This window comes from Musa acuminata, chromosome BXJ1-2, assembly GCF_036884655.1.
Source record: "Musa acuminata AAA Group cultivar baxijiao chromosome BXJ1-2, Cavendish_Baxijiao_AAA, whole genome shotgun sequence".
Taxonomy (NCBI): Eukaryota; Viridiplantae; Streptophyta; class Magnoliopsida; order Zingiberales; family Musaceae; genus Musa; species Musa acuminata.
This window is the reverse complement of record NC_088328.1, coordinates 31,801,859-31,829,157: the sequence shown is the minus strand read 5'-3', so window position 1 is coordinate 31,829,157 and position 27,299 is coordinate 31,801,859. Positions and strand designations below refer to the sequence as shown.

The 27,299-nt window shown below is 40.2% G+C and overlaps 4 protein-coding genes and 2 long non-coding RNA genes across 10 annotated transcripts; 5 read left to right on the top strand and 1 right to left on the bottom strand.

The window, feature by feature from the left end:
* The first annotated feature begins 1,110 nt into the window (after positions 1-1,110).
* Positions 1,111-2,743, top strand: LOC135610188 (uncharacterized). Its single transcript, XR_010486058.1, has 3 exons — positions 1,111-1,268; positions 1,378-1,504; positions 2,224-2,743. It is a non-coding gene; the product is annotated as an uncharacterized LOC135610188 (long non-coding RNA).
* Positions 2,744-2,879: 136 nt separating this feature from the next.
* LOC135610181 (putative 12-oxophytodienoate reductase 5) lies at positions 2,880-4,529 on the bottom strand. Its single transcript, XM_065104357.1, has 5 exons — positions 4,360-4,529; positions 4,034-4,174; positions 3,824-3,954; positions 3,573-3,746; positions 2,880-3,502 (listed from the first exon to the last, which is right to left on the bottom strand). The coding sequence occupies exons 1-5, from the start codon at positions 4,416-4,418 to the stop codon at positions 2,910-2,912; spliced, it is 1,098 nt and encodes a 365-aa protein (XP_064960429.1). The 5' UTR covers positions 4,419-4,529; the 3' UTR covers positions 2,880-2,909.
* Positions 4,530-8,456: 3,927 nt separating this feature from the next.
* On the top strand, positions 8,457-9,930 carry LOC135613504 (putative 12-oxophytodienoate reductase 5). The gene is made up of 5 exons (XM_065110540.1): positions 8,457-8,515; positions 8,600-8,740; positions 8,810-8,940; positions 9,038-9,211; positions 9,282-9,930. Exons 1-5 carry the CDS (start codon positions 8,457-8,459, stop codon positions 9,872-9,874), a joined length of 1,098 nt encoding a protein of 365 aa, XP_064966612.1. The 3' UTR covers positions 9,875-9,930.
* Positions 9,931-14,111: 4,181 nt separating this feature from the next.
* On the top strand, positions 14,112-14,906 carry LOC103976606 (ethylene-responsive transcription factor ERF021-like). The gene has a single exon (XM_009391873.3). The coding sequence runs from the start codon at positions 14,204-14,206 to the stop codon at positions 14,768-14,770; it is 567 nt and encodes a 188-aa protein (XP_009390148.2). The 5' UTR covers positions 14,112-14,203; the 3' UTR covers positions 14,771-14,906.
* Positions 14,907-16,357: 1,451 nt separating this feature from the next.
* Positions 16,358-19,650, top strand: LOC135610175 (uncharacterized). 3 transcript variants are annotated; one of them, XR_010486056.1, is made up of 7 exons: positions 16,358-16,735; positions 16,861-16,916; positions 17,591-17,738; positions 17,925-17,983; positions 18,190-18,263; positions 19,114-19,232; positions 19,357-19,650. It is a non-coding gene; the product is annotated as an uncharacterized LOC135610175 (long non-coding RNA). The 3 variants fall into 3 exon arrangements; XR_010486053.1 differs by having other exon boundaries at positions 17,586-17,738; XR_010486054.1 differs by having other exon boundaries at positions 17,586-17,738; positions 17,925-18,083.
* A 333-nt stretch (positions 19,651-19,983) lies between these two features.
* Positions 19,984-26,271, top strand: LOC135610166 (uncharacterized). Of its 3 annotated transcripts, none has more exons than XM_065104335.1 (11): positions 19,984-20,140; positions 20,915-21,122; positions 21,363-21,535; positions 23,208-23,617; positions 23,704-23,788; positions 23,936-24,276; positions 24,420-24,838; positions 24,922-25,060; positions 25,238-25,399; positions 25,490-25,578; positions 25,858-26,271. In XM_065104335.1, exons 2-11 carry the CDS (start codon positions 21,010-21,012, stop codon positions 26,006-26,008), a joined length of 2,082 nt encoding a protein of 693 aa, XP_064960407.1. In that variant the 5' UTR covers positions 19,984-20,140; positions 20,915-21,009; the 3' UTR covers positions 26,009-26,271. The 3 variants fall into 3 exon arrangements, with proteins under 3 accessions (XP_064960407.1, XP_064960402.1, XP_064960413.1); XM_065104330.1 differs by having other exon boundaries at positions 19,998-20,261; XM_065104341.1 differs by lacking the exon at positions 19,984-20,140 and having other exon boundaries at positions 20,919-21,122; positions 21,365-21,535.
* Positions 26,272-27,299: the final 1,028 nt, after the last annotated feature.

The following is a 27,299-nucleotide window of genomic DNA, read 5'->3' as shown; positions in this document are numbered from 1 at the left end:
AAAGAGAATTCTAGGTCTCACAGAGTGGATATCGCAAGAAAGTACCTTAGAGAGGGTAAACTGCAGATCAACACCGTTAGGATTGTAGAGTTTGCTGCAAGGATTCTCCACATAAAATTTGGGCCGAAACTGACAACGTTTGGCCACCGATCGTCAAGCAGAAAAACTCAGAAACCTTACTTTCTCTCTCTATTTCTCTCTGTACGCCGTCGCTGTTCACTGTGCACGTACACTGCAAGCTGCACGCTGCTCTACGTTTTTATTTTCCCTGCATACCCTAATTTACCTTACTTCACCTTAATTAATGATTTGGGCTCAATAGATCCAATTTATCCATGATTTGGGCTCAATAGGCTCAATTTGTCCGAGCCCACATATGGGCTGGACCCAACAAGATCTTCGGTGCACGCCTCTCACCGTGGCCTCATCGCGGCGGCCGCACTGGTCTCCTTCGGAGCGTCCGAGATCCTCCGTGCACGCCTATCACCACCGGTCGCTCAGCCTTTGCGATTTTAGTTCGTCATTTTTCTCTAAGACCCGCCCAGATAAAGCAAGCTGCTGTTTCTCCCCCATGAGGAGCTCATGAAGTAGTCTGGTGAGACTGACTGCTCGACATCTCGGGCTTATACTTTTGCTTAATTAATGGTGTTCATAACCTATTTGATAGAATTACGCACTTGGGACTGTCAACTAATGCGAAAAATCGCGATCGATCGCATAAAAATATTTTCTTGCTGGTAGGCCTCTTGGAACGGTACGAGATTCTAAAATATCTCAATGGACTTGAACTTGTTGCCTGTTATGTTCTACTCATCCCCGTTCGTCGGTATATAATCACATTCATTGTAGGGATCTTGAGGATGATAAAATTTGTCGAACTCATTTAGATTTATACCTATCTAAATTATCGGATACAATTTTGACAATAGAAGATGCTTCTGACAATTCCTGTTTTCAGTTGTTCTTTGTGGCGATCATACATACTCCTTTAAGTAGAATTAAGGATTTGATGCTGCCTCTTTCTTACAAAGAGCTATTATGTCACCGGAAACAAGCTCAGTCAGCTCCACATTGAGCTATTATTTTGTCTCGGTGGTGTGGTGCCCAAAGCAGTGTCATAACGTATGCTTTTGAGTAAGTTGAATATTGACCGGAGTGGGTGCTGTATTCAAATTTCTAATACCTGAAGGATCATTCATGCTCTGACCTCCTTGCAGCTTTGGCTATGATCCTTTTGGGTTGAGCAAGAAGCCAGAAGATTTCGCCAAGTATGTGTGCCAGATAAACCAAGTCATCTTCCTCCACTCACATTCCTACAAAATCTTTGGTGTTGATTCCTTTTCGCCGCTGTGCCTTACAATTTCAAACAATGTACAGATACAAAGTCTATGAGCTCATCCATGCAAAGGTGGGCAATGCCGGTGCAGCCGGCTTCGTCATCTTAGAGGCCTTCGACGACGACAAGTTTGGTGCAAATTGTGGTCCTGAGGCTGTCTGGTTCAAGGTATTATTAGTATTATGCTTATTTTGTACCTGACAATCTTCATAGCTCAAGCAACTTCACTTTTGAACTGCACCTTCTGTCATCTACTATGTGATATGTTCATCTATAGTATCTGCTCAGGCCATTTTTTCTAAAGACTATGGACCAATTCCTCCTTAGAGTTATCTATGGATTTCCTCAAGTATTAGAATATATATATGTATATGTATATATACATATATATTTATATATACATATATATATATACATATATATTTATATATACATATATATACATATATATATATATATACATATATATACATATATATATATATACATATATATATATATATATATATATATCTACATATATATACATATATATATATATATATATCTACATATATATATATATATATATAGTTAGGTTGCTTCGTTATGATCCAGGAGATTTCAAGCTAAGGAAATAACTCTCTATATTAGAGGTATGACTATGTACATCGATCATCCTTATCCTGCATTGCTGGGTGGATATACTTTGTTTGTTGGAATTTATGCACAGTAAAATTACAAGATCACCTTTCTAGGCAATAGATATTTGTGCTAAAATGCATGAAATAATTTGCTCATGTGTCTCTTGACTATATGATCCTCTTAATCCAAAGCATACTTCAAATCTAAATGGCTGTCTGTTCGTGCCGCTGACTAATTTGGTGGCCTGTTGATGTGTTTTGCAGATGGTGCTCTTCTCCTAGATGGAATTACATCGAATTATTTTGGAAGTAACATTCCGATCAATCTTGTGGTTGCTGTCATTGCTGAGATCGTGCTGGTTGGAGGTGCTGAATACTATAGAATTATCAATGGACTGGTAAGGAAGACCTCAACATCGAAATCAGTCATTTACTTTGTGTTCTGTTAAATTAGATGATACCAGACTGCTCATATTAGAAGGATTTGGAGGACAAGCTCAACCCTGGAGGTCCATTTGATCCTCTGGGGCTGGCAAACGAAGCTGCACTGCTCAAGGTGAAGGAGATTAAGAGCAGGCGGCTAGCGATGCTCGCAATGCTTGGTCTCTTCCTGCAGGCCTATTCCACTGGGAAAGTGCCAGTGGAGAACCTGATGACACATCCGAGTGAACCATTCAGAAACAATTTGCTCACTGTAATTTCCCAGCTGCTTTTTCTTCCATGATTTCTATGCCATGTAAAACGATGAAATCACTCGAGGCAATGCAAAATGTCACTGTAAGCTTCTGTACGAAACCTCGTGTACAGTTCTTTAGAAACAAGTGTAGTGATGATGATTTTGCTTTGAATTCTTGTGTTTGATCATTTTCTGTATCCGATTAACGCACTGTAATGAAATTTTATTGAGCATACAAAAAAAGTAGAGTGGAACAGATGTATCATTTGATCATTCATACAGAGTTCTCCAGGAATGGGTAGTCTGTGTACCCAACAACTGGATCAGATGTGTAGAAGGTGTTCCTGTCATACTTGTTCAGTGCAGCATTCAGCTCAAATCTCTTGGGCAAGTCAGGATTCGCCAAGAACAGTCGGCCAAAAGCCACCAGATCTGTGTATCCCTCATCCACAACCTTGTTACCTTCGTCGCGATCGTAGCCTCCTGCGACGATGAAGGTTCCCTTGAACGCCTTCCTCATGGGAAGAAGCCTGTGAGGGATGTGATACCTGCCATTGACGACGGCCATCCTGGGCTCTATCATGTGGCAGTAGAGGATGCCGTGCTTGTTCAGTGCTTGCACCATGTAGAGGGCAAGTGCCTCAGGGTCTGAATCCCAACAGTCCATGTAGTCCAAGAACGGTGACAGCCGCATCCCAACTCTGTCAGCTCCGATCTCACCGACGACCGCTTCGACCACCTCCAACCCAAAGCGACATCGGTTCTCCAAGCTCCCGCCATACTCATCGGTTCGATCGTTCGCGCTATCTTTCATGAACTGCTCGATCAGGTAGCCATTTGCGCCGTGGATCTCCACTCCATCGAAGCCTGCACAATTCGGACCCGTTAAGAGAATGCATGAGAAAAAGAGGAACTTGTAGTAGCGAAAGCATCTCACCAGCTTCGATGGCGTTCCTGGCCGCCAGTCTAAAATCCTCGACGATTCGAGGGATCTCTTCTGTTCTTAGTCTTCGAGGCCGAGAGTACTCTTCGATCGAGCCATCGTGAAGCACTTGTGTTGGCACCTGCTTGTCGGTGCTCGAGATTGGATCTTGTCCATTAGGCTGGTAACCTGCACACACATTCGTATAAGGGATCATAAATGTCAAGCTTCTAATTTAGAACAGGAAGGATAGGACCAAGCAATACCAGTGTTGGAGACTCTGCCAACATGCCAAAGCTGGCAGAAGAAGACTCCGCCCTTGGCATGAACGGCGTCTACGATGGGCTTCCATGCCTCCACTTGCTCTCTTGTCCACACTCCAGGAGTATCGGGATATCTATGCATGAAGAACAAGTTTTACCACCGAACTGTAATCAAATGATAGCATTTTTTACTTTGGCTGCTACGAATCATACCCCTGAGCAGTGTCTGAGACTCCTGTCGCTTCCGTGATGAGAAGGCCTCCATCGGTGGCTCTCTGAGAGTAGTACACCACAGCATGTGGCTGAGGAACGTTCCCGTATGATCTGCTTCTTGTCAACGGTGCCAAAACAATCCTGTTGCAGCAGAAGACCAAAATACTTCTTTGGTGAATACAACAAGAAGAACAGGGGAATTATAATCTCAACGAGCATTGACAAATTGCCGTAGTCAAACAATTCGAGCAAAGAATTAAGCTCAACACCCACACACGTGTCAACAACCCAAGCAAAGAAGAAGAAGAAAAAGAAGCAGTTCTGACCTGTGAGAGAGATCAAACTTGCCCATCTTGTAGGAACGAAGCAGAGGGATGGCTGCCATTCTTACTAGTGCACAGAAGAAGTGGATGCTCTTTCTCTTTCCTCTTCTTCTCTCTTTCCCCTTGCTTTTGCTCTAACTATCTGCCTTGGTGCTCAGAGGATGCGGTGGGTGCTGGGTATTTGTAGATGCAGGGAAGGAGGCCTGAGGTTGACCGAGCAAACAAGAACGTGCACTTGTTGCGCTCTCCGTCTCTACAGTGCAATGTTTCTGGTCTAACAAAGCAGGTTCCATGCTTTCAAGTGGTCAAAGTTCAACCCCCTCTCCTCTCCTGGATGATTCCCTTGCCGTTGCTTCAAGCGTGGAGGCTACAAAGCTTGGCTACAGAATCAAATAATTGTTGGTAGTGATGTGCAGATCGCATCTCCCTGAAACGTTCGTGTGCGTATCGTATTTGCCTACGTATTCTCTTCTTGCAGAGGCTTTCATGTACGCGCAATTGGAATAGCCGCCCCACGAAATCATATCCCTTCTGACGTCATTGCAAATGTCATCGTCAACAACCACACGGACTCTGATTGAAGTCACGCCACTTATTATTATTATAGTAATAATATCAGGTATTGGTTTATTATTATAATTATCATTATTATAGTAATAATATCTGGTATCAGTTAGCACACCGCGAGTCTGATCAATCTCAATCGATGGTTGAGATTGAGGATCGAAGAGACGGAGGGTAGAGATGAGAGAATTGGAGGGGAATCGATTTGGTAGGGGTTGGAGAGGATCCGAATCTTCTACATGGTTGTCGACGAGAAGGACGCGATGCTTTATCAGTGACGGCTATGACTATATTGACCAAAGATGCTTGATAGGGGTCATTTTGTCGGATGTCAGCTCATCTATGGCTGACATCTAAGTAAGACTTCATATCACCAACCCAAAATAGCATAAAGTGCATTTCAATAATCATCACCTTATCAAGATCAATTAGAACTGATCAGCAAGAAAGGTCTCGGAATTAGGTATAAAAAGAAATCATCAGCTCGAGGGGGAACTCTCTATACATTAATATAATCATACAATTTACATGACTACTCACTCTCCTTCGTTTGACTTAAGCATACAAGGGTTTGTGTCGAGCAACCCCGACGTTAATCTATGATATTGGATTATCGACAAAGAGCAAGTAACTTCGTTATTAGGACGTAGACACGCAACCACAAAACAAATCATCTCTCAAGGACACTCAGATGACCCGACCCAAAGAGGTGACCTTGCAACTAGAAAGATCCCAAACCGCTCACTCGGTCACCTCGAACTAGGTTCTCATCGACAAGAGCGCTTCCGACTGGGTCGCTCATGCGATTTCACCTCACTAAGTCTCCTATGCCAGTTAGAAAGAGGCATCCGGATAAACTTACGCATTTGGAAGTGAACCAATCGTGCCGACTCATCAGTCGACGATATCAATGAACCATCATTTTAACATTAGAAGGAGGGTCAAATTTCACAAGCGCACCCTTCTACTACTCTTCCCAGTTAACACCTAAGACAAGGATGACCCCTCATCCCTTTCCCAAGGGACAAAGGCTAGCCTCATACTTACCTGGTCAAAAATGCCCCTCAAGCTTTGACATTGGAGGGCTAGGTATTCTATACTCTTACTACATCCTTAGCAATACCACTCTCTGACTTCTTTAAGCCAGTGCCTAGCCTTCTCTGCTTGTGGGAGAGTCCGATCCTTAATTACTCCCTATGGGATGTTTTGATGAACAAATCATTATGACTAAAAGAGGTGTATGATCAAAATCCCGTAAGATTTCGTTAAGTATGTGTACTAAATAAACAAACATAATTGTGTTCGATTCCTCCGCTCACATTCTTACAAAATATTTGGTGTTCGATTCCTTTTTTTTTTTTTTTTTTTTTTTTTGTGCCTTACAATTTCAAACGATGTACATATACAAAGTCTATGAGCTCATTTGCAAAGGTGGGCAATGCTTGGTGCAGCCAGCTTCATCATCTAGAATCATCGATAATTCCTCCCTTAACATAAATTAATTACTATAAATAATATATTATCTTATTATTAACTTATATATTTATGTACTATAGTTAAGAAAATAATTAAATTTAATTTTCTTAATCACGTGAATAAGTTAAAATTTCTACTAATCAATTAAATTATTAATCGATTTATTTCCTAATAAGTGATTTGATATTTAGGAGGTAAATAGTTTATATTCTATTTTTATGTGTGAACTATAGGAAATAAATATTATATTACTCTCTTTGTGTGAAAAAATAAAAGAAAAATAAATTAAAAATAAAAATTAAATTATTACTTATATTTCGGGAGATCTCATCTTCTCCTATGTAAAGTAGGCTACTCCTTCCTCATTCCCCATCAAACCTAATAATGGAAGAATTAAGAAGAGGACTTCCAGAGGAAATGATATCGAGGAAAGGATAGTCGAATAGAGGTAGGATCATTTCTTTTTTAACTAACTTTGATTTATATTTTGAAATATTGATGTTGAGATTGTTAAAATTTTATGATGCATACTGATGTTTTAGTTTTAAAATTTCATGATTAATAAATAATGATAATTATTTTATGATGTTAGAATGACTCTTTAATTTATGTTGATATCTTAAGTTTAAGTGAATTTTAATATTAATTTAATTATTAAATTTTCTATTTTTGGATTAGCATAATAGTTCTAATTTATTTAATTAGATATATATATATATATATATATATATATATATATATATATATATTTCAAGAATTATATGTGAATTTCTATAATATAATTAGTTTTAAATTTAATATCATGAATTTAAAGTTTTTATTAATAGATTTGAGTCATTCTTTAATAATTTTAAATATTGAAATCTAATTTGATGAGATGAGTCTAATTAGGATCTAACTTTAGTCAAGTTGATCTGTCAGACCAAATCGACTTAGCTCATGTGGTCATGTATAACCTAGTTGATGTGGCCAAGTACAACCTAGCTCATGTAACTAGGGATGACTCAACCTCTGTGACCTAGTACAAGCCAACCAATGTGGCAACGTATAACCCACCCATGTGGGTAGGTATGATCCAGCCTATGTGATCATGTATGACTCAGCTCATGTAGTAAGGTACGACATAACCATGTGGCTAGGCATGAGCCAACTCATGCGACTAGATATGACTCAGTCCATGTGATCAGATACGACCCCAATTCATGTGTTTAGGTACGACCAACTCATGAACAAAGCATGACCTAATTCACTAGTAAAACTCAATGAAGTTAAGCTTACCAAACTATGTGATTGACATTAGATACATCGTCGCTCGTTTATCTATCCCGTTGTACTTAACTCAATTTACTTGGAATAGGCATGTGCATGCTTGTGACTTGTCGAAGACTTAGGTGGGTTAGTTCGATTTAGATTAGCGTTATATGATATAGTTTCGATTAAATGCATGCCACTTATTATTATTATAGTAATAATATCTGGTATCGGTTAGCACACCTAAGTTGGATCAATCTCAATCGAAGAGAGACGGAGGGTGGAGATGAGAGAATTGTAGGGGAATCGAATTGGTATGGGTTGGAGAGGATCCGAGTCTTCTACATGGATGTCGCAGACTGAGCAACGAAAAGGACGCGATGCTTTCTCAGTGACGGCTATGGCTACCTGCCTGTCTTGGTCTTGACCAAAGGTGCTCAAACTAGAATGTGGAGGCCTCCATGGCAGACTCTTCCTTTTCCTTTGGCACGTTTGTTGAAGTTTAGCGACGTCGCTCGTTTTCTCCATCATCATATCAGTGATGGAGGGTTGAGATGAATCATCACATCATCAATTACCATAACGCCAGGAATGAGGTTGACCATCGAACTCACGCAGTGACGGTGGAGTTACGCCGGTAGTCCTGTAGTAATCAATGCACGTGAAGTAGAAATGAAGGAAATCGGACTGGGCTACTCCTCAGTCTCAAGCTTCACCCTTGCATTCCTACAAATGCCAAGCACTCATCCCCATCCTCTGCGCGCACAGTCAGGATCCACTTGGTTTATATCTCCTCCAAGTTTCTGAGCATGGCAGCCATCCCTCTTCTCGGTTCCTACGAGATGGGCAAGTTTGATCTCTCCCACAGGTCAGTCATTAGACTCTTCTCCATTGCAGAGTTATGTCGATCCTTCAATGAAACCTGAATCTAATAAAGCTTGCGAATTAACAGGGTTGTTATGGCACCGTTGACAAGATGCAGATCATATGGCAGTGTTCCTCAGCCTCATGCTGCTGTCTACTACTCTCAAAGAGCCACCGATGGAGGCCTGCTCATCGCAGAAGCAACAGAAGTCTCGGACACTGCTCAGGGGTACGATTTGTTGCAGACAAAGTAAAAATGTTATTATTTGGTTACAATTTGGTGGTTCTTCATGTATAGATATCCTGATACTCCTGGAGTTTGGACGAGAGAGCAAGTGGAGGCATGGAAGCCCATCGTAGACGCTGTTCATGCCAAGGGTGGAGTCTTCTGCTGCCAGCTTTGGCATGTTGGCAGAGTCTCCGATACTAGTATTGCTTTGTCCTATCCTTCCTGTTCTAAAGTAGAACCCTGACATTTACATCATCATGCTTCCTTTTATGATCCTTTGTACAAATCTGCGTGCAGGTTACCAGCCTAATGGACAGCATCCAATCTCTAGCACTGACAAGCAGGTTCTATCACAAATGCCTGACGATGCCTCCGTCGAAGAGCACTCTCGTCCTCGAAGACTACTGACCGAAGAGATCCCTCGAATCGTCGAGGATTTTAGACTGGCGGCCCGGAACGCCATCGAATCTGGTGAGATGCTTTTGCTACTACAAGCTCCTCTTTTTCTCATGCATTCACTTGACAACCGAGAATCACACAGGCTTCGATGGAGTGGAGATCTACGGCGCAAATGGCTGCCTGATCGATCAGTTCATGAAAGATAGCGTGAACGACCGAACTGATGAGTACGGCGGGAGCTTGGAGAACCGATGTCGCTTTGCGTTGGAGGTAGTCGAAGCGGTCGTCGATGAGATCGGAGCGGATAGAGTTGGGATGCGACTGTCCCCGTTCATGGACTGCTTGGACTGCTGGGATTCAGACCCCGAGGCACTTGCTCTCTACATGGTGCGAGAACTGAACAAGCACGGCATCCTCTACTGCCACATGATAGAGCCCAGGATGGCCATGGTCAGTGGCAGGTATCACATCCCTCACCGGCTTCTTCCCATGAGGAAGGCGTTCAAGGGAACCTTCATCGCCGCAGGAGGCTACGATCGCGACGAACGTAACGAGGTTGTGGATGAGGGATACACAGATCTGGTGGCTTTTGGCCGACTGTTCTTGGCGAATCCTGACTTGCCCAAGAGATTTGAGCTGAATGCTGCATTGAACGAGTATGACAGGAACACCTTCTACGCCTCTGATCCAGTTGTTGGGTACACAGACTACCCATTCCTGGAGAACTCTGCATGAACAGTAGAAGACGGATTTGTTCCACTCCACTTTTTTTTTTCCATACTCAATATAACGCCATTACCGTGTGTTAATTGGATACAAGAAATGATCCAACACAATAATTCAAAGCAAAATCATCATCACTTTCCTACTTTCTATGTTTTCATACAAGAGCTGTTACGATGGCTTATAGTTGGGTGCAGTGCTTGTTATCGAAGCAAATAGTTCATGTTCTACGTAATTTTGAGCTTCACACTTGGTGGATAGATAGTCTTTCAGATTTGCCTGATACCATTTTATTTGTTATTGTGCACTGAGATTAAGCAAATCTTGAACATAATCGTTGATCACAGTTTCACATGCTGCACTCACACTGAACCTCACATCAACCACTTCTCAGTGTCCACAAATTTCTGGTGCATATCCTACTGCAAATGTGAGATGAGACTTTGAGCTTTTTCTCGTTTCTGCTTGGATGATATGTCCTGTAATCCTCGCCTTCATTTTTTGTGCATGACATGGCATGCAGACACAAAACAGAATGATTTGGTCTTAATTCATGCAATCAGAGAGGCAATTAAAGAACCTAGGTTTATCTATGTGATCTGATAGATGATAGCACGGACAAAATTCTTCTCTCGACTCTCTATTATCATGAATGCATGTCTGTTTGGAGATGAGCAGCTAGTCATAATATTATGTAGATCCATCATTAGTGGGAGTTGTGATGTGTGACCTTGAATAGTGTTTGACTATTTGGAACAATTATCCTTCTCCTCCCCATGAATCTGTGGTGTTCCTTCCTGGAAATAGTGTTCACAGAACGTGATAGTTGGTGAACAACAAGCTCCGTGATAGCAGGAACTCCACGTTGTTGCAGAAGGTTGGTAACCGGTGGATGTCGATGGTTGTATGAACAGGTAGTGAGATGTGGAGTTTTAATGGCTGAAAAGATGTCCGAAAGAAGGCTTTCCGAGGTGACGGTGTTCTACTGCTTTGCTTCATTAAATCTGAACATAATTTCTGTGGCAAAGGAAAGAAGAATTGAGAGAGCATTTATATGGTTGATGTAGAAAATGCAAGTGAAGAATCAATTGATACACAATTTTAAGTGGGGAAAACCTAGTTATCATTATTATTGATAGTGGAAATTTAAGGTGGACTACGGTCCCGTGATTTTTTCCATGTTGGGTTTTCCATCTTAAAAGATTTAATCTCACTATGTGATTGATTATTTGCTCTATTGTTTATGCGGTACTAGTTGATATTTTCATTTAGATATCCAATTGATATTTTGACGAGGAACCAATTTTGATACACAAAGAGAGAAAATAATATTATGCTTTAACAGGTTTTTTTCCCAACATATTTATATGATTGATGTAGAAAATGCAAGTGAAGAATCAATTGATACACAATTTTTTTTGCAAAAATCACTCCTTTCGTGGGGGAAGAAACATTTTGAACAGTTAAAAAAATCAACACTAAGTTATCTCTCTTGCAGTATCGATATCCACATCAAGATAGTCAATAAGTCAAATTAAAATTTAATTTTTTAAGTGATAGAAAAAAAATCAATTTAGATTTTACCACTAGCAGATTAAATGTCAAAATCTTCCTCAAGCTATATAAAGTCATACTTTAACCTCTTTTGAAAATATGTTTGTGATAAAATAATTAAGTTGTGTCAAGTTTTAGTGAATATATTTTGAGAGAAATTTTTTTCTTTTATCCAAAATATTTTATTATAATCTCTTCTCTTACTTTTTTTTCAATTGGTATCAGAGTCAAGTTAGCTCATAACTTCCTCGAGTACATTCATAATACAAATCCCTCAATTGTCGTACGAGAACTATGATTCATGGTATACACAAATAAAAGTACTTCTAAGTGCTATGAGAGATTACCCAAGATAGTTTCGTTGAACTAAGCACAGAAGAAAAAACACAAATGAATAAAGAAACGACAAAACAATTCAAAGATTAGAAAAAAAGGGAGAAGAAGGCCTTGTTCATAATATATCAAGGCCTTGACAAAATGATATTCGAGATTATTGCTCCATCAAAGACATTAAAGGAAGCACGTGACATTTTATAAAAAGCATTAGGTGGTGTAGATAAGGTGAAAAAGATATATCTATAAGTCTTAAGAGATGAATTTAAAAAACTAAAATAAGGTGTCACTCAATCCATTTTTAATTACTTTTTCCAAACAAGCTCTACAAAATAATCTTACTCGGAGAAAAAATAATAATTTAGGAAAAGAATGTTGAAGTGTTAAACCTATTCACATCCGTATCCACAAGTTCAGTAGTAAACAATCAAATCGAAATTTGGTTTATCAAGAAATGAAAAAATCCAATTTAGATTTTATTCTTTAAGAGATTAAATGTGATACATTATGTTGAGAATCTTTCTTGGACTATATAAAGTCACACTTTACATCTTTTGAAGATATATATATGATAAAAATAATTAAATTATATCAAATTTTAATAAATATATTGAGAGAGAAACTGCTTCCCTTGTCCAAAATATGTTATTGTCGAGAGAAGAAGCTGCATGGTAGCAGGAACTCCACGTTGTTGCAGAAGGTTGAAGGTTGGTGAGGCAGCAGGAATTGCAGCTGAAACCTGGTGGAATCCAATGGTTCTATGAACAGGTAGTGAGATGTAGAGTCTTAACGGGCGAAAAGATGTCCAAAGGCAGGCTTTCCAAGGTGATGGTGTTCTACTGCTGTGCTCGATCAAATCTGAACATAATCTCTGTGCCAAAGGAAAGAAGAATTGAGAGAGTATTTATGTGGTTGATGTAGAAATGCAAGTGAAGAGGCAATTTCTTTGCAACAATCGATTCCTTTTGTGGGGGAAAAGCTTTTTGAACAATTCAAAAAATCAAAACAAGTTCTCTCTCTCTCTCTCTCTCTCTCTCTCATGTGCCCAGCGCTGGCTGCAAACTTGGATGATCGCCAGCATTTGCACTGCAACTTTACAGGATGAAACCTGGAGCCATGAAACTAGCAATGACATGCTTGAAAGGACAAGTCCTGAATCCAGGACACTTCATACTCGAGATCTCTGCATGCATCACAAATAGGAAAGAGCCATTGATTGGCTTCCCCAGTGCTCCATTTCCCTTCATCTTTATCTCCTCCCTCGTTGCTATGGCTGTTCCTTCATCATCACCATGACAAATAGCACTGCTACTGTTACCAACAAGTGAACACTGACGCCTCACAGTTCCACCAACCGCTTCGAAAGCTCCATTTCACTTTTGTAGAGAGGAGATGGGAGTTCCCTTTAGTGCAATTTGCCCGTTTCAGTCAACAAAAGGGCAGCTGTTTCCATCGATGCATGAAGAGCAAGGAAGCTTCTTTCTTCCTCTCTCCAGCAATCACAGTCGATGTCTCCATCACACACCGTTCACGTCACTTCTGACTCTGATTGCTACATGTTTGCGGAACCTTTCTTTTGACAATGGATTCACTTAAAGGCCCTCAGTGTCCTCCGCATGCCTCCAAATGGCATGCAGGTGGAGTTCACGTAGCATTTATAGGATGCAGATTTATCATGCAGCGGATCTGAACGAATCCATGTTAATGCCACCCCGTAGCCGAAACCATGTCCTGTTCATCATCAATGTGTTCAGTTTGCATTATTGAGCTGGACCTGCACTCACCCAAGCACAATGACCCTATGTTTCCGCAATGTGGCTCCGTCGGACCCCAAGTCGCTAACCCATTTGGTGGCATCTCCCTCCCGAAGAAGACGACGGCCGGGGTCGTACGGAGGTACAGTACACCCTCCGTGCCACGGTCAAGGTTTGGGGCCCCACCCGCCGTTCCGCCGGTTCACTCCCCCTCGCCACTCGCCTCGGAACATCCCCGAGCCATCCGACAAGCTCTCCATCCTTCGTCAATGGACGCCAGTGGAGCAGGAGAACGATCCAGCTGTCACGCCAATTACTTCAACAGGGACAGCAGACCTTATCCCTCCTCCTCTCCTGATGCAATGCATGCAATAAATCCAAAGATCTGGACAGACCACGTAATCATTGATTCAGATCTCTCCTCCTTACGTGCGTGGGGCGCAGGTGCAGTAAAACCAGCGATGCGCAGTCCTCTGAATTCCTCCAATCCACATCTGCCTTCTGTGCTATATGTTTCAGTGCTCAGATTTCGCTTTGGTGCGTAAAATATCGAATAGGAGTATGGATCGAATGAGGATCGCGATTGGAGGAGTCCACCAAATCTGTACCCATCTCGTGCACTTACTAGGAAGCTCACTTCCCCCTCTAAACGAGCTCCATCTGTACATTAAGCTCATCCCCGTTGCCTATTTATACTTCCATGAACACTCTTAGCATCTCATATCATCATCATCCGGTTAGCAAGCTGAGCAGTTCGGTGCGGAGATCAGCAATGGAGCAGCTGGCAGAGATGAGAGCGGACTTGGCGGTGCAGTACCGAGGGGTGAGGAAGAGGAAGTGGGGAAAGTGGGTGTCGGAGATCCGGGAGCCGGGGAAGAAGACCAGGATTTGGCTGGGGAGCTTCGAGTCGGCGGAGATGGCGGCGGTGGCGCACGACGTGGCGGCGCTGCGGCTCAAGGGGCGCGACGCGCAGCTCAACTTTCCGGAGTCGGCAGAGCAGCTGCCGCGGCCCAGGAGCTCGGAACCCAAGGACATCCGGTCGGCGGCGCTCGAGGCGGCCGCGAGGCTCCGGTGCAGGACCACCGCCAGGGCGGGGATATCGGCCGGGCTGGAGCGGCTGGGGAACGACGAGCTCGGCCTCGACTCGCCCAGGTTGTGGGCGGAGCTGGCGGAGGCTCTGCTCCTGAGCCCACCCGCCTGGACCACTGAGGTGACCGAGCTGGAGGAGTGGGAACAGCACGGATCGTTGTGGGATCCCTTTCTGTGAACTATTCCATCTCCCTCACAGACTCTGCATCAACTCTCGTCCTTGATTTCGACGAGAATGACCGAGTGTTTTCACTCCAAAAAGTTCTGTAAATGTACGTGATTGCTAATGCATGAATGCTTACCCTTTCCTCCAACACTAGACTTCAGCACCATCTGGTTGCGGTGAAAACAGACACGAGAGGAAGACAGCAGAAACACTTAAATAATACATAGAAACAGCATTCATAAAGCTCCTAAATAGCATTCTGATAAGATAGCAGAAACACCGACAGTTTCTTGTGATCTCCATCAACGAGTTGGGTTTCCTGATGCCAAAGTCTACTTGCAGAAGAACGAAGTCAAGGTGAGACGACGCAAGAAAGATTTCATCTGATACATCCAAGTATAGAGTTGGGGGTTCTTTGGTTCACTTTGATCGAGTCATAACACCTGCACCGTGAATGTGTATGAGCGAGCCTCATCTTCTCGGAGAACGCTGTTCCAACTTTGACTGCTCTGTGGGAAGATCAAAGAGACATGGTAGCAGGAGGCCACGCATCTCGCTTTTCTGACAGCTAAAAGTGCAGGGAAAGCAAACAGGTGGATGCATGGAAGCCACTTGCAGGTGCTGCAAAGACTGCGACTGCATCGTAGGATTAGGCTTCGACGCCATCTCAGTCCTGTGATGGTGACATGAGATCCGAACGACGTGCAGTGTCGGGAGAGGATCCGCTGCGCCGGGCGGAACAGAACCTCCTGGGTGGGTTTTCGCAGCGTCGGGGGTGCTCTTGGCCTGTGGGGCCAACAGTCTCGTGTCGTCATGGGTGCTGGATCCTGGTTTGGCTGGAGTAGCAGGATGTCTGGAGGGGTCGATGGGACTACGAATTGTATCGAGACATCGTGTGTGGATGCGGCCATGAAGAAAGAAAATAATGCACATATACGAGGGAGCGACCTCATGAAATCGATATATGGTGAGCAATTTGAAGAGATAGGGACTACAATTTCCCAATTATGTGACATTACATGAAGCACTTTTCAGCTGATGCATTTCAACTTGATGTCAATTTAGGTTATATAGGTGTAGTAAAAGTCTTATCCATTACAATGTCTATTTGATTAATGTTCAATCGGTCAATATTCAGAACTCAGATTCAAATAATTAATCTGGTAAACTGCAACAATGGACCATACATTACATGTCCATGAAATCATAGGCTTTGTATGATGTGGTCTCCAATTTGATAAGTCTTTTTTAAGACTGACTCTTTAACAATTAATTGCAGGCTAAATTGTGGCACTTTGAGAATTCTTAATGGAATCCATATATTTACACATTATTATTCAAAACATATATATATATATATATATATATATATATATATATATATATATATATATATATGAATTTTTCAATAGTCGAAAATTTTTAGACATGGAAAAATAAATTATGTGTTAAAAAAATTTCTCCCTATAAAAGTAAAAAAAACAAATAAAAATAATAATGGGTCGGCCAATCTGGTCACGTGCATCGCACGCGACAGGTCCGATAAATCAATATACATTTTTATTTATTTATTTATTTATTTCATGCGTCGCGACTGTTCACACATGGGTGGGCCAATTTGGCGACGGCGGAGCCGGGCGGCGGTCTCAAGCTCCGTTTATGATCTGTCGCTTCCGCTGCGTAAGCAATCAACAAACCCTTGAGGGAGTCTCATCGAGATTCTTTCGGCGTTGCGTTTGATCGTTCTAAGAAGCGGGCTCCAACAGTCTCGGTGTGGACTCTTTGAGTTCTGGGTTTCTTGGATGGGGTTTCGTTACGGTCCCCTTTTGATTTCCGGAGCAGCCGAGGCTTTGTCGGAGTTGATCGTCTGGATGGATTTCAGTTCTGAGACTTGTGCACCGTAGGGTTTCTTGAACTGACCACATTAATGACGATACTCTTCTCGAATGGATTTATTTGGCGCTTCTGTTGATGACGGTAGCAAGCATATTGTTATTCCTCATATTTACTCCCTCTTTCTTCTTCTTTGCCCTCTTGCCTTTCCGTCTCTTTTATTAAGTATTCTGAATGAAAGGCACTTGTCTCGTATCATTCCTGATCAGGTCCTAGTCTGTTAACAGGAGGATAAATGCCAGCATTCTGAGCCGAATGAATTAAGGTAAGCTGCTTTCTAGAATTAATTAAGACGAGCTTCTTTCTTCTTGAAATTTCATCTTCTTTCCCCAAGTCCAAACTTGTTACTGTAAACGATTTGTAGGTAAATTTGATTTTTTTAATCAATAAATAGTTGTAATCAAAGATCCGAAGAAACTAATCTTCATAATAAACTGTCATGATGGATCATCATGACAGAAAATGTTGTGCCAAGCGTTAGGTACTTCCATGGACAGAAACATGTTGAGAGAATAATAGCACCATAAGAAATGCCTTTGTTCATTTAGCTTATTTTCCATCTGCATATTTTGGCTCTATGGCTCCAGTTTTGTATTTGATAGAATTGTCAAGTGGAAAGCTTGTAAACCCATTCCATTCCTCTTGTTTTTGTTTTGTCCCATTTTGAGATACCTGGACAATTTCGAGAACGATAAAATAAATCTTCACTTGAGCAAATGTGTGATGCATGTTTTGTTTTGATTTGGAAATTTATCCTTTGTTGGAACCCTTGGTGTATGGCCATATGCTGGTTTTCTCATCTGTGAACTCTTGGTTTATATCCATGTGTTGGTTTTCTCATCTGCATTCTTAGTTACATGTTGAAAGTTTTGCTAGTATTTTAACGTTCAGATAGATTAAATCTTGGAATTTACAATGTGCAATTTCCCTCTAGTAAAGGTGCACGCCAAAAGATTATATCATCGGACTATACCATTGATCCGAGTACACATGGAGAGGATGAGCCTTGGTATCGCGGTTACTTTCCTCGTTGACAAGATGGATTACCAAGATTCGAGTCATAGAAACAGTGTTTCTGCTTATAAGGGTGAGACTGCATGTATTAGCAATGGCCTCATGCATTAAGCCATCATATTCAAGTGCAGATAGAGTAGCCTTATCGCATCTGTGATATCTCTATATGAGGACATCAAATTGATGGATCCTAAAGCGTTTGTTTTGCATGACATTGAATTGATGCTCTTTAACATCACTGCTATGTTATGTGTTGCAGAATGGGGTCTACGCCAACAGACATCTCAGTGTTGCCCAACATACATGTGTCTGCTTTTGGTAAAGTGTTAATCCCTTTTGCATAGAGTATTATGATATGTTCAGCATGGGGCCGCATGACAGTCCGTGATGCAAGTGTTGAGTTACCTAGCAGTTATAGGTTGTTCAGAGTTACCTATCTTTAATTCCCTCAGTTCCTTGTTTTTTGAAAAATTGATTGGATATTCAGTCAGATTTATATTTGGCTTAATGGTTTTCTTATGTAGGTGGGATTTGTGGATATTGGATCACATTCTTTTTCTAGTAACAAGATAATTATTGCAGGCCACCATGTCATCTGGTCAGTCATGCCACTATACTGTTATGGATTGAGCTTTCGCTTAGTTCACGTTGAATATTTGCCTAGTCTGTGCAATTAATATACAGAATAACATTTGATGAAGTTCATCTTGAAATTGTAAATTTTTTTAATTGTGCATAAGGGTGCCGGAGAATATGATGTAGTTGATGAAGAAACAGGAAATAAACCATCCAGCATATATTGTTGTTACCCATGACCAAACTTCTGTTCGATTCTTCCTTTGTCACTACTTGCTGAATATATTTTCCTAGATGACATAGCTTATGTACTATAAGAGTATATCACTGTTATTTCAAGACCAGTCAGCCTAGAGAGTATATATTGGTGTTCTCCAAACCTTGCTAGGCTATACCATCATTCATAGTCTTTCCTACATAAATGTCTGGTATTTGAGACTAAAAGCAATATACATTGTGATCAATATATGCGCCTTTTCGCTGACCTTTTTGCTTCATTAGTTCAATATATTAATATAGTTTCCTTTGTCAATTAAGTGTGCTGGAGATAGGTTCTCTCCCCAATATTTTTTTTTTTTTTCACTCATTGACTACTTCCAAATTACTTGGTTTAGTTAGAAACTCTAAATGGTTCACCAAACTGTGATGTTATCTCAAACTTCATGAAACAGATAAGTGAAATAAGAATCATTTAGTTATCAGACTTGCCACCACCTCCTGTTTACAGAAAATATTGCATCATGCAGCTTGTAAGCATGCAATAAGTTCCAAATCAGTTTTGAGTTTCTCTGGCTTGAAAATGGTGTTCATATTTACATGCTACTATTGTGGAAGCACTTATTTCAGATATTTAGTTGATTATATTGTTCCAGATAGAACAGACCTTGGCTTCATTGCCATCTCATACTCGAGATTTCCTCTGGTTGCTTCTCCAGAGAAGCTCTACAAAATCTTCGAAAGGTGTCAGAAAAAGCTTCTTTGCTAATCACAGGTGCTTATTAATGTTAAGACAGATTACAATTCTTGCGTGAACAAGATGAGTTCTTGCATTTTGTATGCTGTGTCGAGATTGTATGTGGTACATGCTGCTCATTTGCATTTGGTGTTGTTTTCAGGTTCTTCGACGTATTAAAGAGTAACCGCTTGTCGGTGTGATGAAAGACCTCCTTTTATAGGTTGTCATTTAAGCACTGCTATAAACATATACATATTTCATCATGTGAGCGGTGTGATTTTAATCCTTTGTTTCTGTTCTCGTGTCGCTGTAGCAGCTATTAATTCCTTCAGACGTTGACCAATAATGAGGTCTTGTTGCCCACTATGTTTCGTGCCATAAATCGTGTTCTTAAGTAATATGTCGATGTCATGTATACACTATTTAAGGTCCAACCCATGGTCTCGGTCAGCATGATTGACTCATATAATTCGGTCCGATTGAACCGCATCGTTGTTGCCTTGGCGGTGTTTTACGAGAGATCATGTCAAAAGCTTTGATCTTGATTGAATTGAATTAATATGTCGCAGTTGGCGGCTGGTAGTGGGCCGGGCTCGCATCTCCCACCAACTTGGAATTATGGCGGCCCAAACAGGCGAAAGGAAGCTCGTGGTCCAGCTCAAGCCGTCCTCCGGGACACGTGACGGAAGCTCAACCCACGACGGGCCATTTCGGTGTCTCTTGTTCGGCGTGGGGGCCAAAAAACCATGGAAGGAAAAGTAGCGATCGTTTCAAAACGAAGCGAGCGAGGGCATATAAGTCGAAAACGAGAGCGCTTCTCCCCAGACCAAGAAAGAGAGAGGGGGATCGAAAACGAGCGCGTCGTGGGTTTCGCTCCCCCCACCCCTTGCCGCCGCCGCTGCCTCCTCTCCCTCCCCTCTCCTTTCTCCGCCGAATCCCCGGAGGTTCGGATTCTCCCTCCCCCTTCCCTATTCCTTCCCACTTTGCATCGTTCGCATCGCCGCTCCGAGAGCTGTCTTTCGATCCTCTTCGCGGCCGGAACCTGGCAGCTTTCGCGAATTCTAGGTCAAAATCTTTCCGCGTCGTTCGGTCATCTGGAGTTGGTTACACTCTCAATGTTCTTTCCCCTTTTCGGATTTTCTTTGGAATCTTGTTGGATTTTGCTGTTTCGTAGTGGATTCGTCACGAACAGCTTCGTATTGCGTCTCCGATAACATGCTTAGCAGAGAAGTGTCTGATGATTTAGGGTTTAATTTTGTCTATTTCTTTGGTTATCTTATTGGATCTTTCTGATCTTGTGCGCTTTCCTTGATCGACTGAAATCCTGTATTCGGATGTTTCCTTTTTGAGCCAAGTCTAATATTCGAGGATTGAATCGTGTGCGATGTTATTTGTTCGATGTGCTGCTTATGTGTATCTTCTTGCCGAAGGCAAGTCTTCGTTGCGATCAGTATCTATTCCTCAAGTGGCTGCCTTTGCTTGACAATTTAGAAAATTGGTGTTAGGGTTTTGTTACTTTGTGTGTTCTATCATGATACGGTCGTTCGGTATTTAGCATTTCTTCCAATGCATAGTTAGCCTTTAGTCAATAAGAAAAGATACTAATTTGAGACTGGTGATTGTTTATTATGTCTTTTCCTTTCTCTCTTTTTTTTTTTCCTTCTGTCTCTGCGTGCCTGTACAAACTTGAAGAGCATATTCGTCATTTTTTTTTGCAGGAGCTGAAGTTTTTGCCGTTTGAAGGTTAGGAGATTTATATTTTTTTCGATTCAGGATCTTTATATAGTTCAAAGAAAGTTATTCAACAACAGACATGCCTCTCTATAAAAAAAAACCGTTATCCATGTCGGAGGCACCAAAGGATTTGGACCCACATGAGCCGGTCTTCCAAGTTCGGTTCACGAAGGAACTTTTCAGGGATTATGAGTATCCTTTTCTCTGATTCTTTCTTTTGCAGTCTATCTACCTGAATTTGAAGTAAAAAAAGAAAAATCTGTCTAGAACAAACAAAGTAAAGAAAAATATCTGTCTAGCTTTCCTTGGCATCTTGAAATAAACCTCAAGTAATGACACTTCAGATTTCTTGATGTTTGTTTATTAAAATGGCAACTTTGTTGTATTTCATGATGACATGCCAATAGTTGCTCTTTCTTTAACATATTCTAGAGATTATTTAAAGAGAGTGAATCTTTATCGCCAACGAGTGTGGAGATGTAAAGTTACTGGGAAGTCAAATTTGACTTACGAGGAAGCTTTGGTGTCTGAGCATCGTGCCACTGAAAATGTTCAACAGTTCCCTAAGGATTTAATGCCTCGGGTGCTTCACATGATCCAATTCAGTAAGAACAGAAACAATGCTTGCAGTTATTTCTTCCAATTGATAACTTTTCTAACTCCAGTTTCTTGTTCTTTGATGATAATGTTCTATTATGCATTTTAAGATGGTTGTTTTCTTCTGATTTTTTCTATTAGCATTTTTTTCATCCTGTATGCTGGTTTTGAGTGTTTATCCATTGATGACTCACGTTGTGTTACCACCTTATGGTTTGTTTTATATTTTCCTTTTTGTATTATGCACTGTTGTCTAATTTATTAAGGTGATCATCAAAATTCAAGATAAATTAACAAAGATATTATAATGTGCATCTGGTGCTATAATCATTGTGACTTGAAATATTTGTGTAGTATATAGGTGGGAGAAAAGAGAGAAAATCCAAGAGACTGATTGTCTAGGAAGTATTATGGTCGGACAGATAGTGGTACCTATAAATACGACAGTATCATATGCGAACTTAAAGACTCTGATGCAAAACTTTTTAACAAAAAACATTTTAGCTGGTTAATTAACTGTTGAGAATTCAGAATATGCTTATAGTTGATAAATGCATTTATATTCATTAATCTCGGGAACTTAGATAGCTAGTTGAAGTAGAGATGAACTGAAGTCTGGCAATCCAATTAGAGGCAAAGGCTACACAAGTTCCTGGTGTTTTGAGGTGGTGTTCTAGTGATAGTTAAAAATTTATATTTCCTCATTTTGGTTGTAATGTTCCACTTGCATTTCTTGGTAATCATTTTTATGGGATTTGGTATCATCTGCTGACATTAATCTTGAATGAACTACAATACCTTGTGAGCTATAAATAGCAAATGACCCTACATTTTAATTAACACTTGTGGTTTTATGTCGACAACTTGATATGGTCAGTGGAAACAAAAACAAAGACTTTATGAACTTTTTAGTAGGCAACATGTTGTTAGGGACATCTGATATGGGTTGCCATTGCCAAAGTGTGAGTGGTTTTAAACAGGTAGTATTCAATCAGGTGATGGACAAATAGTTATCAGAAGAAATATAGATACTTGGATGGAGTAGTGTAGAAAAATTGCAGCTGGTTGCTAAAGACTTCTGACTCGTTGTCTTAGCTAGCAAATTCTTACAAACACAACCTCCAAATAGTGAGCACATACTTGGATGTATGTGTTCACTATTTGAGATATACATGTGAGTGTTATTGTTATTTATTTTTGTTTGTCTGGGTACTGTTCCACCTATTAGTTATACTAGAAAGTGTACTTCTTTCTCATGCTGTGTTCACTAGTTCTTGTGGGAGTATAGATGTTTATGCGTGTGTTCACTCTTTGATGTATACATGTGAGATTTATATTCATTTATTTTTTTAATTTTCTGGGTTCTATTCCACTTGTTAGTTAGATTTGACAGTGTCGTGTAAGTCGGGAAATAAAAAATGGTACCTTGATTAATTTAATGGATTATGTGTCCGATGGTGATTGAATAACATTCTCTGAAGGCCTTTTCTCATCCCTGTTACTTAGCCTGCATTAGTATTATATCCATTTTAGGCAAATTATTGAAGTGGAATGCAAGTGTTCTACATGCTCTGGAATCTTCTTTGGGAAACTTATTTTATGGAATTATTCTGTTGTTGAATATTTATTCCATGCTCTTTTTTCTACTTCATTTTAATTTATGAACTGTGTTCTTTGCAGGCACGTCTACCTTAAATGATCTTGTGAATGAAATGTATTACAAGTTACAGGAAAGCCTTTTTGAAGGATTAGAATTGCAGGGAAGGAAAGATGACTCTGTTTATTCATGTAAAATTCTAAAAATTTTAGATGATGGAAATACTGTCCAATACCAAGTAGGTTGGTTTGACAAAGATAAGAAGATAATCGACTCTTCCATAGTAAAAGCTGAAGACCTGATACACAAGAAGAGGCCATTTAGTAGGAGAGTACTGAAGGAGTTCATTAAAGAATCAACTTATCAGACTTCTCCATGGGTGGTTCATGAAAATGTTGCTAAGAAGCACGGGATCATGACTGAACCTCCAGAAGAATTGAGAGATATACTTACTCTTCAAAATGGAAGGATTTGGAGTACTAAGAAGAAGTGGGTTAGTATTTCTATAATATTCTAACCCCATCTTTATACCTGCTTTCTCTGTCATTTTTATGCTCCAAAGGTTCACATTATCCTCAGGATTTTCAAAATTCCAAAATCAACAAGAAAAGAAAAGAAGCTGAAAATGGAAATTTAGCAGGACCAGACAAAAAAATAAAGAAAGGTATCTTCAAGAAACTTGGACATTCTTGTAATGTATGTCAGTATGGAACTGCATAATCTGTTTAGTCTTTTGTCTTTCGGATTATTAAGTAATTTAAGAATTTTCTGTTTTATTTTTCTTACATGGTCTACATATTCACGGATGAAGCCAATCCAAATGCTGAGCCAGTCAGATATCCTATTGATGACCTTTTAGTGTGCCCTGCTCCTGATGATCCTATTTTTACTGAACGACCTCCTTTATCATTGGAGTTTAATGTGCCAATGAACTGTGTGGGAGACCTTCTTATGGTGTGGGACTTCTGTTGCACCTTTGGCAAATTGTTGCATTTATGGCCATTCAGTCTTGATGATTTGGAGAATGCAATTTGTCACAAGGATAGCAATCTTACTTTGATAGTAGAACTGCACTCATCGATACTGCAATTGCTCATCAAGGATGAGGGTGACTATTTCTTGGTCACTAGGGACAAAAAAAGGAAATCAAAGGTGAATTAGTTTTGCTAGTTACTAGATTTCTGCAGCAAGATTTTTGACAAAATATTTTCTTTCGTGGATCAACTGCACCAAGTTTCTATTTCAGTTTTCTAGCAGAAATAACAGAGTGCTTACTGACATATTATAAATTTCAGATCAGACTAATCAACTGGGCTGAGTTCTTATGTGATTTTGTGGAGATGAGAGATCGTGAAGAGCTATCAGGTTATGTGGGAACTATCAAACGTGGGCATTATGGTCTTCTAGAAGCTCATATAAAGCTGCGTATATTGAGGGAACTGGTTGCGGAGGCTCTTGGAACTGATGCTATCAGAGTTAATTTAGAGGAACGGGTTGAACAGCAGCAAGCACTTGCAGCTGTAAAAAGGGATGAAGCCAGAAGGCAGAAAGAAGAATTGCTGAAAATGGAAAATTCTGACAATAAAGGATCACCTGCAGGAAACATAGTAGAAAATGGCAGCAGGAATGATCACAGTATGACTCTAAGTGAATCATATGTAGATTATGTTGATGAGGTCCATATATCTGATAAAAATCATATTGCAGAAAATCGGTATGCTCTAAGAAGATATAACTAATATCTTCATTGTATTATAGATGCTGAAAGAGCACGCTTTTTACTTTTTCATGTGACAGAGAAAAAAAGCATTATTCCTACATCTCAGCAGAAGCAGCAAAGAAGCTGAGAATGGGAGATGGGTGTAATTCAGAAGGTATGAAGGCCCAAAGAAGAGGAAAGGATAAAGACAAAGAGACTCCGAAGCCTGAAGCCACGGTCTGTTCAACTGTGTCTTTTTGCATGTGCATGTGAATGTGTTTATGTATTGGCATGATTGTGTTTCGTTGGTGTGTGCACGTGGGTGGTTGTTCTTGTGACTCAATGTGCATAGGTGTTTGGAAGAACGAATATTACATGCTGCTTATGTTTATTTTACTTTGTCCAATGCTACAGAAAGAGCACCTTGAAAGAGAAATTGAGAAGTTATCAGTGCGGACTAATTTTTTAGGGAAAGATAGAAACCACTTTAGGTATTGGTTCTTCCGGCGTGAAAGAAGACTATTTGTTGAGAGCTCAGACTCTATGCAGTGGGGCTACTATTCCACTAAGGAAGAGGTGATCATTCTGTGGACTTGTGTAATTATGTTACATCCATTTTTTGGTCTCCAATTAAGATGCTGACTTTACTTGCCATCTATGTATAAGCTTGATGCACTTTTGGGCTCGCTCAATCCAAAAGGTGAGAGGGAAAGAGGCCTTAAAAGGCAGCTTGAAAAATACTACAATAGAATAAGGTATGCTTGTTATTTTCTGATTGTGTATCCTCTATCATGCTTGTTACATACTGACCTTGTTCTAAATTATTGATTTGACTTTTGAATGTCTAATTACCTTTGTTTGCTTGTATATTGTGATTGTATTCTTTTTATAATTTAAATAATCCATAACCATTACATGGAACTTATGAAAAACATAACCATCTACAGAATCTCTCTTTAAGCAAGTTTACATACTGACCTTGTTCTAAATTATTGGCTGACTTTTGAATGCCTCTTGTGCTTTGTATTATTTAGCTTGGCATTACAGAAGAGATCAAAAGATATTGCTCAGAAGGTCCTACTTGAGGAAAACGTACTTCGGAGGTCTACACGTGTGCGTGCGCAACCTAGGGACAGTTCAGCTACAGCATTTCTTAGATACAAGAACAAGTGGAAGGAGAACTGATCTACCGCATTTTCAGGTAGCACTATTTAAAAAATGTAGCAGTTTTTCATGGTATGCCATTCGTGAATTTGTATATGGGTGACCTCATTTTTTTGGACACATCAGTTCTCATTTTAATGTATAACTCTATCCAAGGACATTTCATTTTCGGGACATGAGAAATATAGACTCATGACTAGGGTGCCTGTCCATCTCATCCCTGATATGTAAGGATGTAAGGACATCCCACGGATGATATAATCTAACCAATGTTATCACCGCTACTCTCGGTAAAAGCTTTTCTGATTCACACTCAAAATTTTGTAAAGCTTTGATGGACAAATGATTTATTCGTTACTTTTCACCTTCTACTGAAAGGTCAAGGTTTGCTATAGGCCTGTAATAATAATGTCTATGTTGCTTCAATTTGATCAGTTTAGAAGGCCCATATGTTTTTTTTATAAACCGGTGATAAATGTGTATAGTTTGTTTGGTGGATTTGATTACCTACAGACAACAGATACAAATTTTAGTAATAGGTTGGTCCTCTTGTCTGTTTTTTGAAGGCACATATTAATGTCATCTCCAGATAAATAATGAAGCATACAAGAAAAAGATCAGTGAATCTACATAAATAATGAAAATATTGTCAACTCTGAAATTTGGCCATGTGTATTTTCTTCTTTTGATGTGTAATTGTTGTCTTTGACTTCCTTAACACTGTACTCGAGCCAAAGCATCTATATGAAACTTTTATGATGCAGTAGCAGTCTCCCTGCCATGTACAGTTATATATGCACTTTCTAAGCCGAAAACACAACCTTCGAAATGGGCATTTTGAAGTCCGCATTGGCTTATTGGTAATGTGTGTGGACTGTGTGGTGGTGTTGATCTGTTCTACAAAATGTTGACGGAGGTTGTCGTTTTTATTACTGATTATCTTTTTTAGTTTCTTTACTATCCCGGTCTTTGTACCTAAAAGATTTACATCGAAATATCTATAATTATGAAAGTGAAATATTCAATTATATTTATCATAATATTATCGATTTTATCGATAATGATAGGTAAAAATATAATTTCAACATCTTAATTATGTTTTCGATGGTGATGGACGATGATGTTGTTGGAGGTCGTGGGTGGTTGTTGTGGATGAGGAGGGAGAGTGATGACGAGAGTTGAGGTAAAGAAGAAAAGGAAGAGGACGACGCGATGCTCTATATTTGTGTTGGTCTCGCTTGGTAATTGCGTCGGTGACTTGGGTTTCGTGCTTGGCAACCTCGACGATTCGCGATGCAATAACAACGATTAG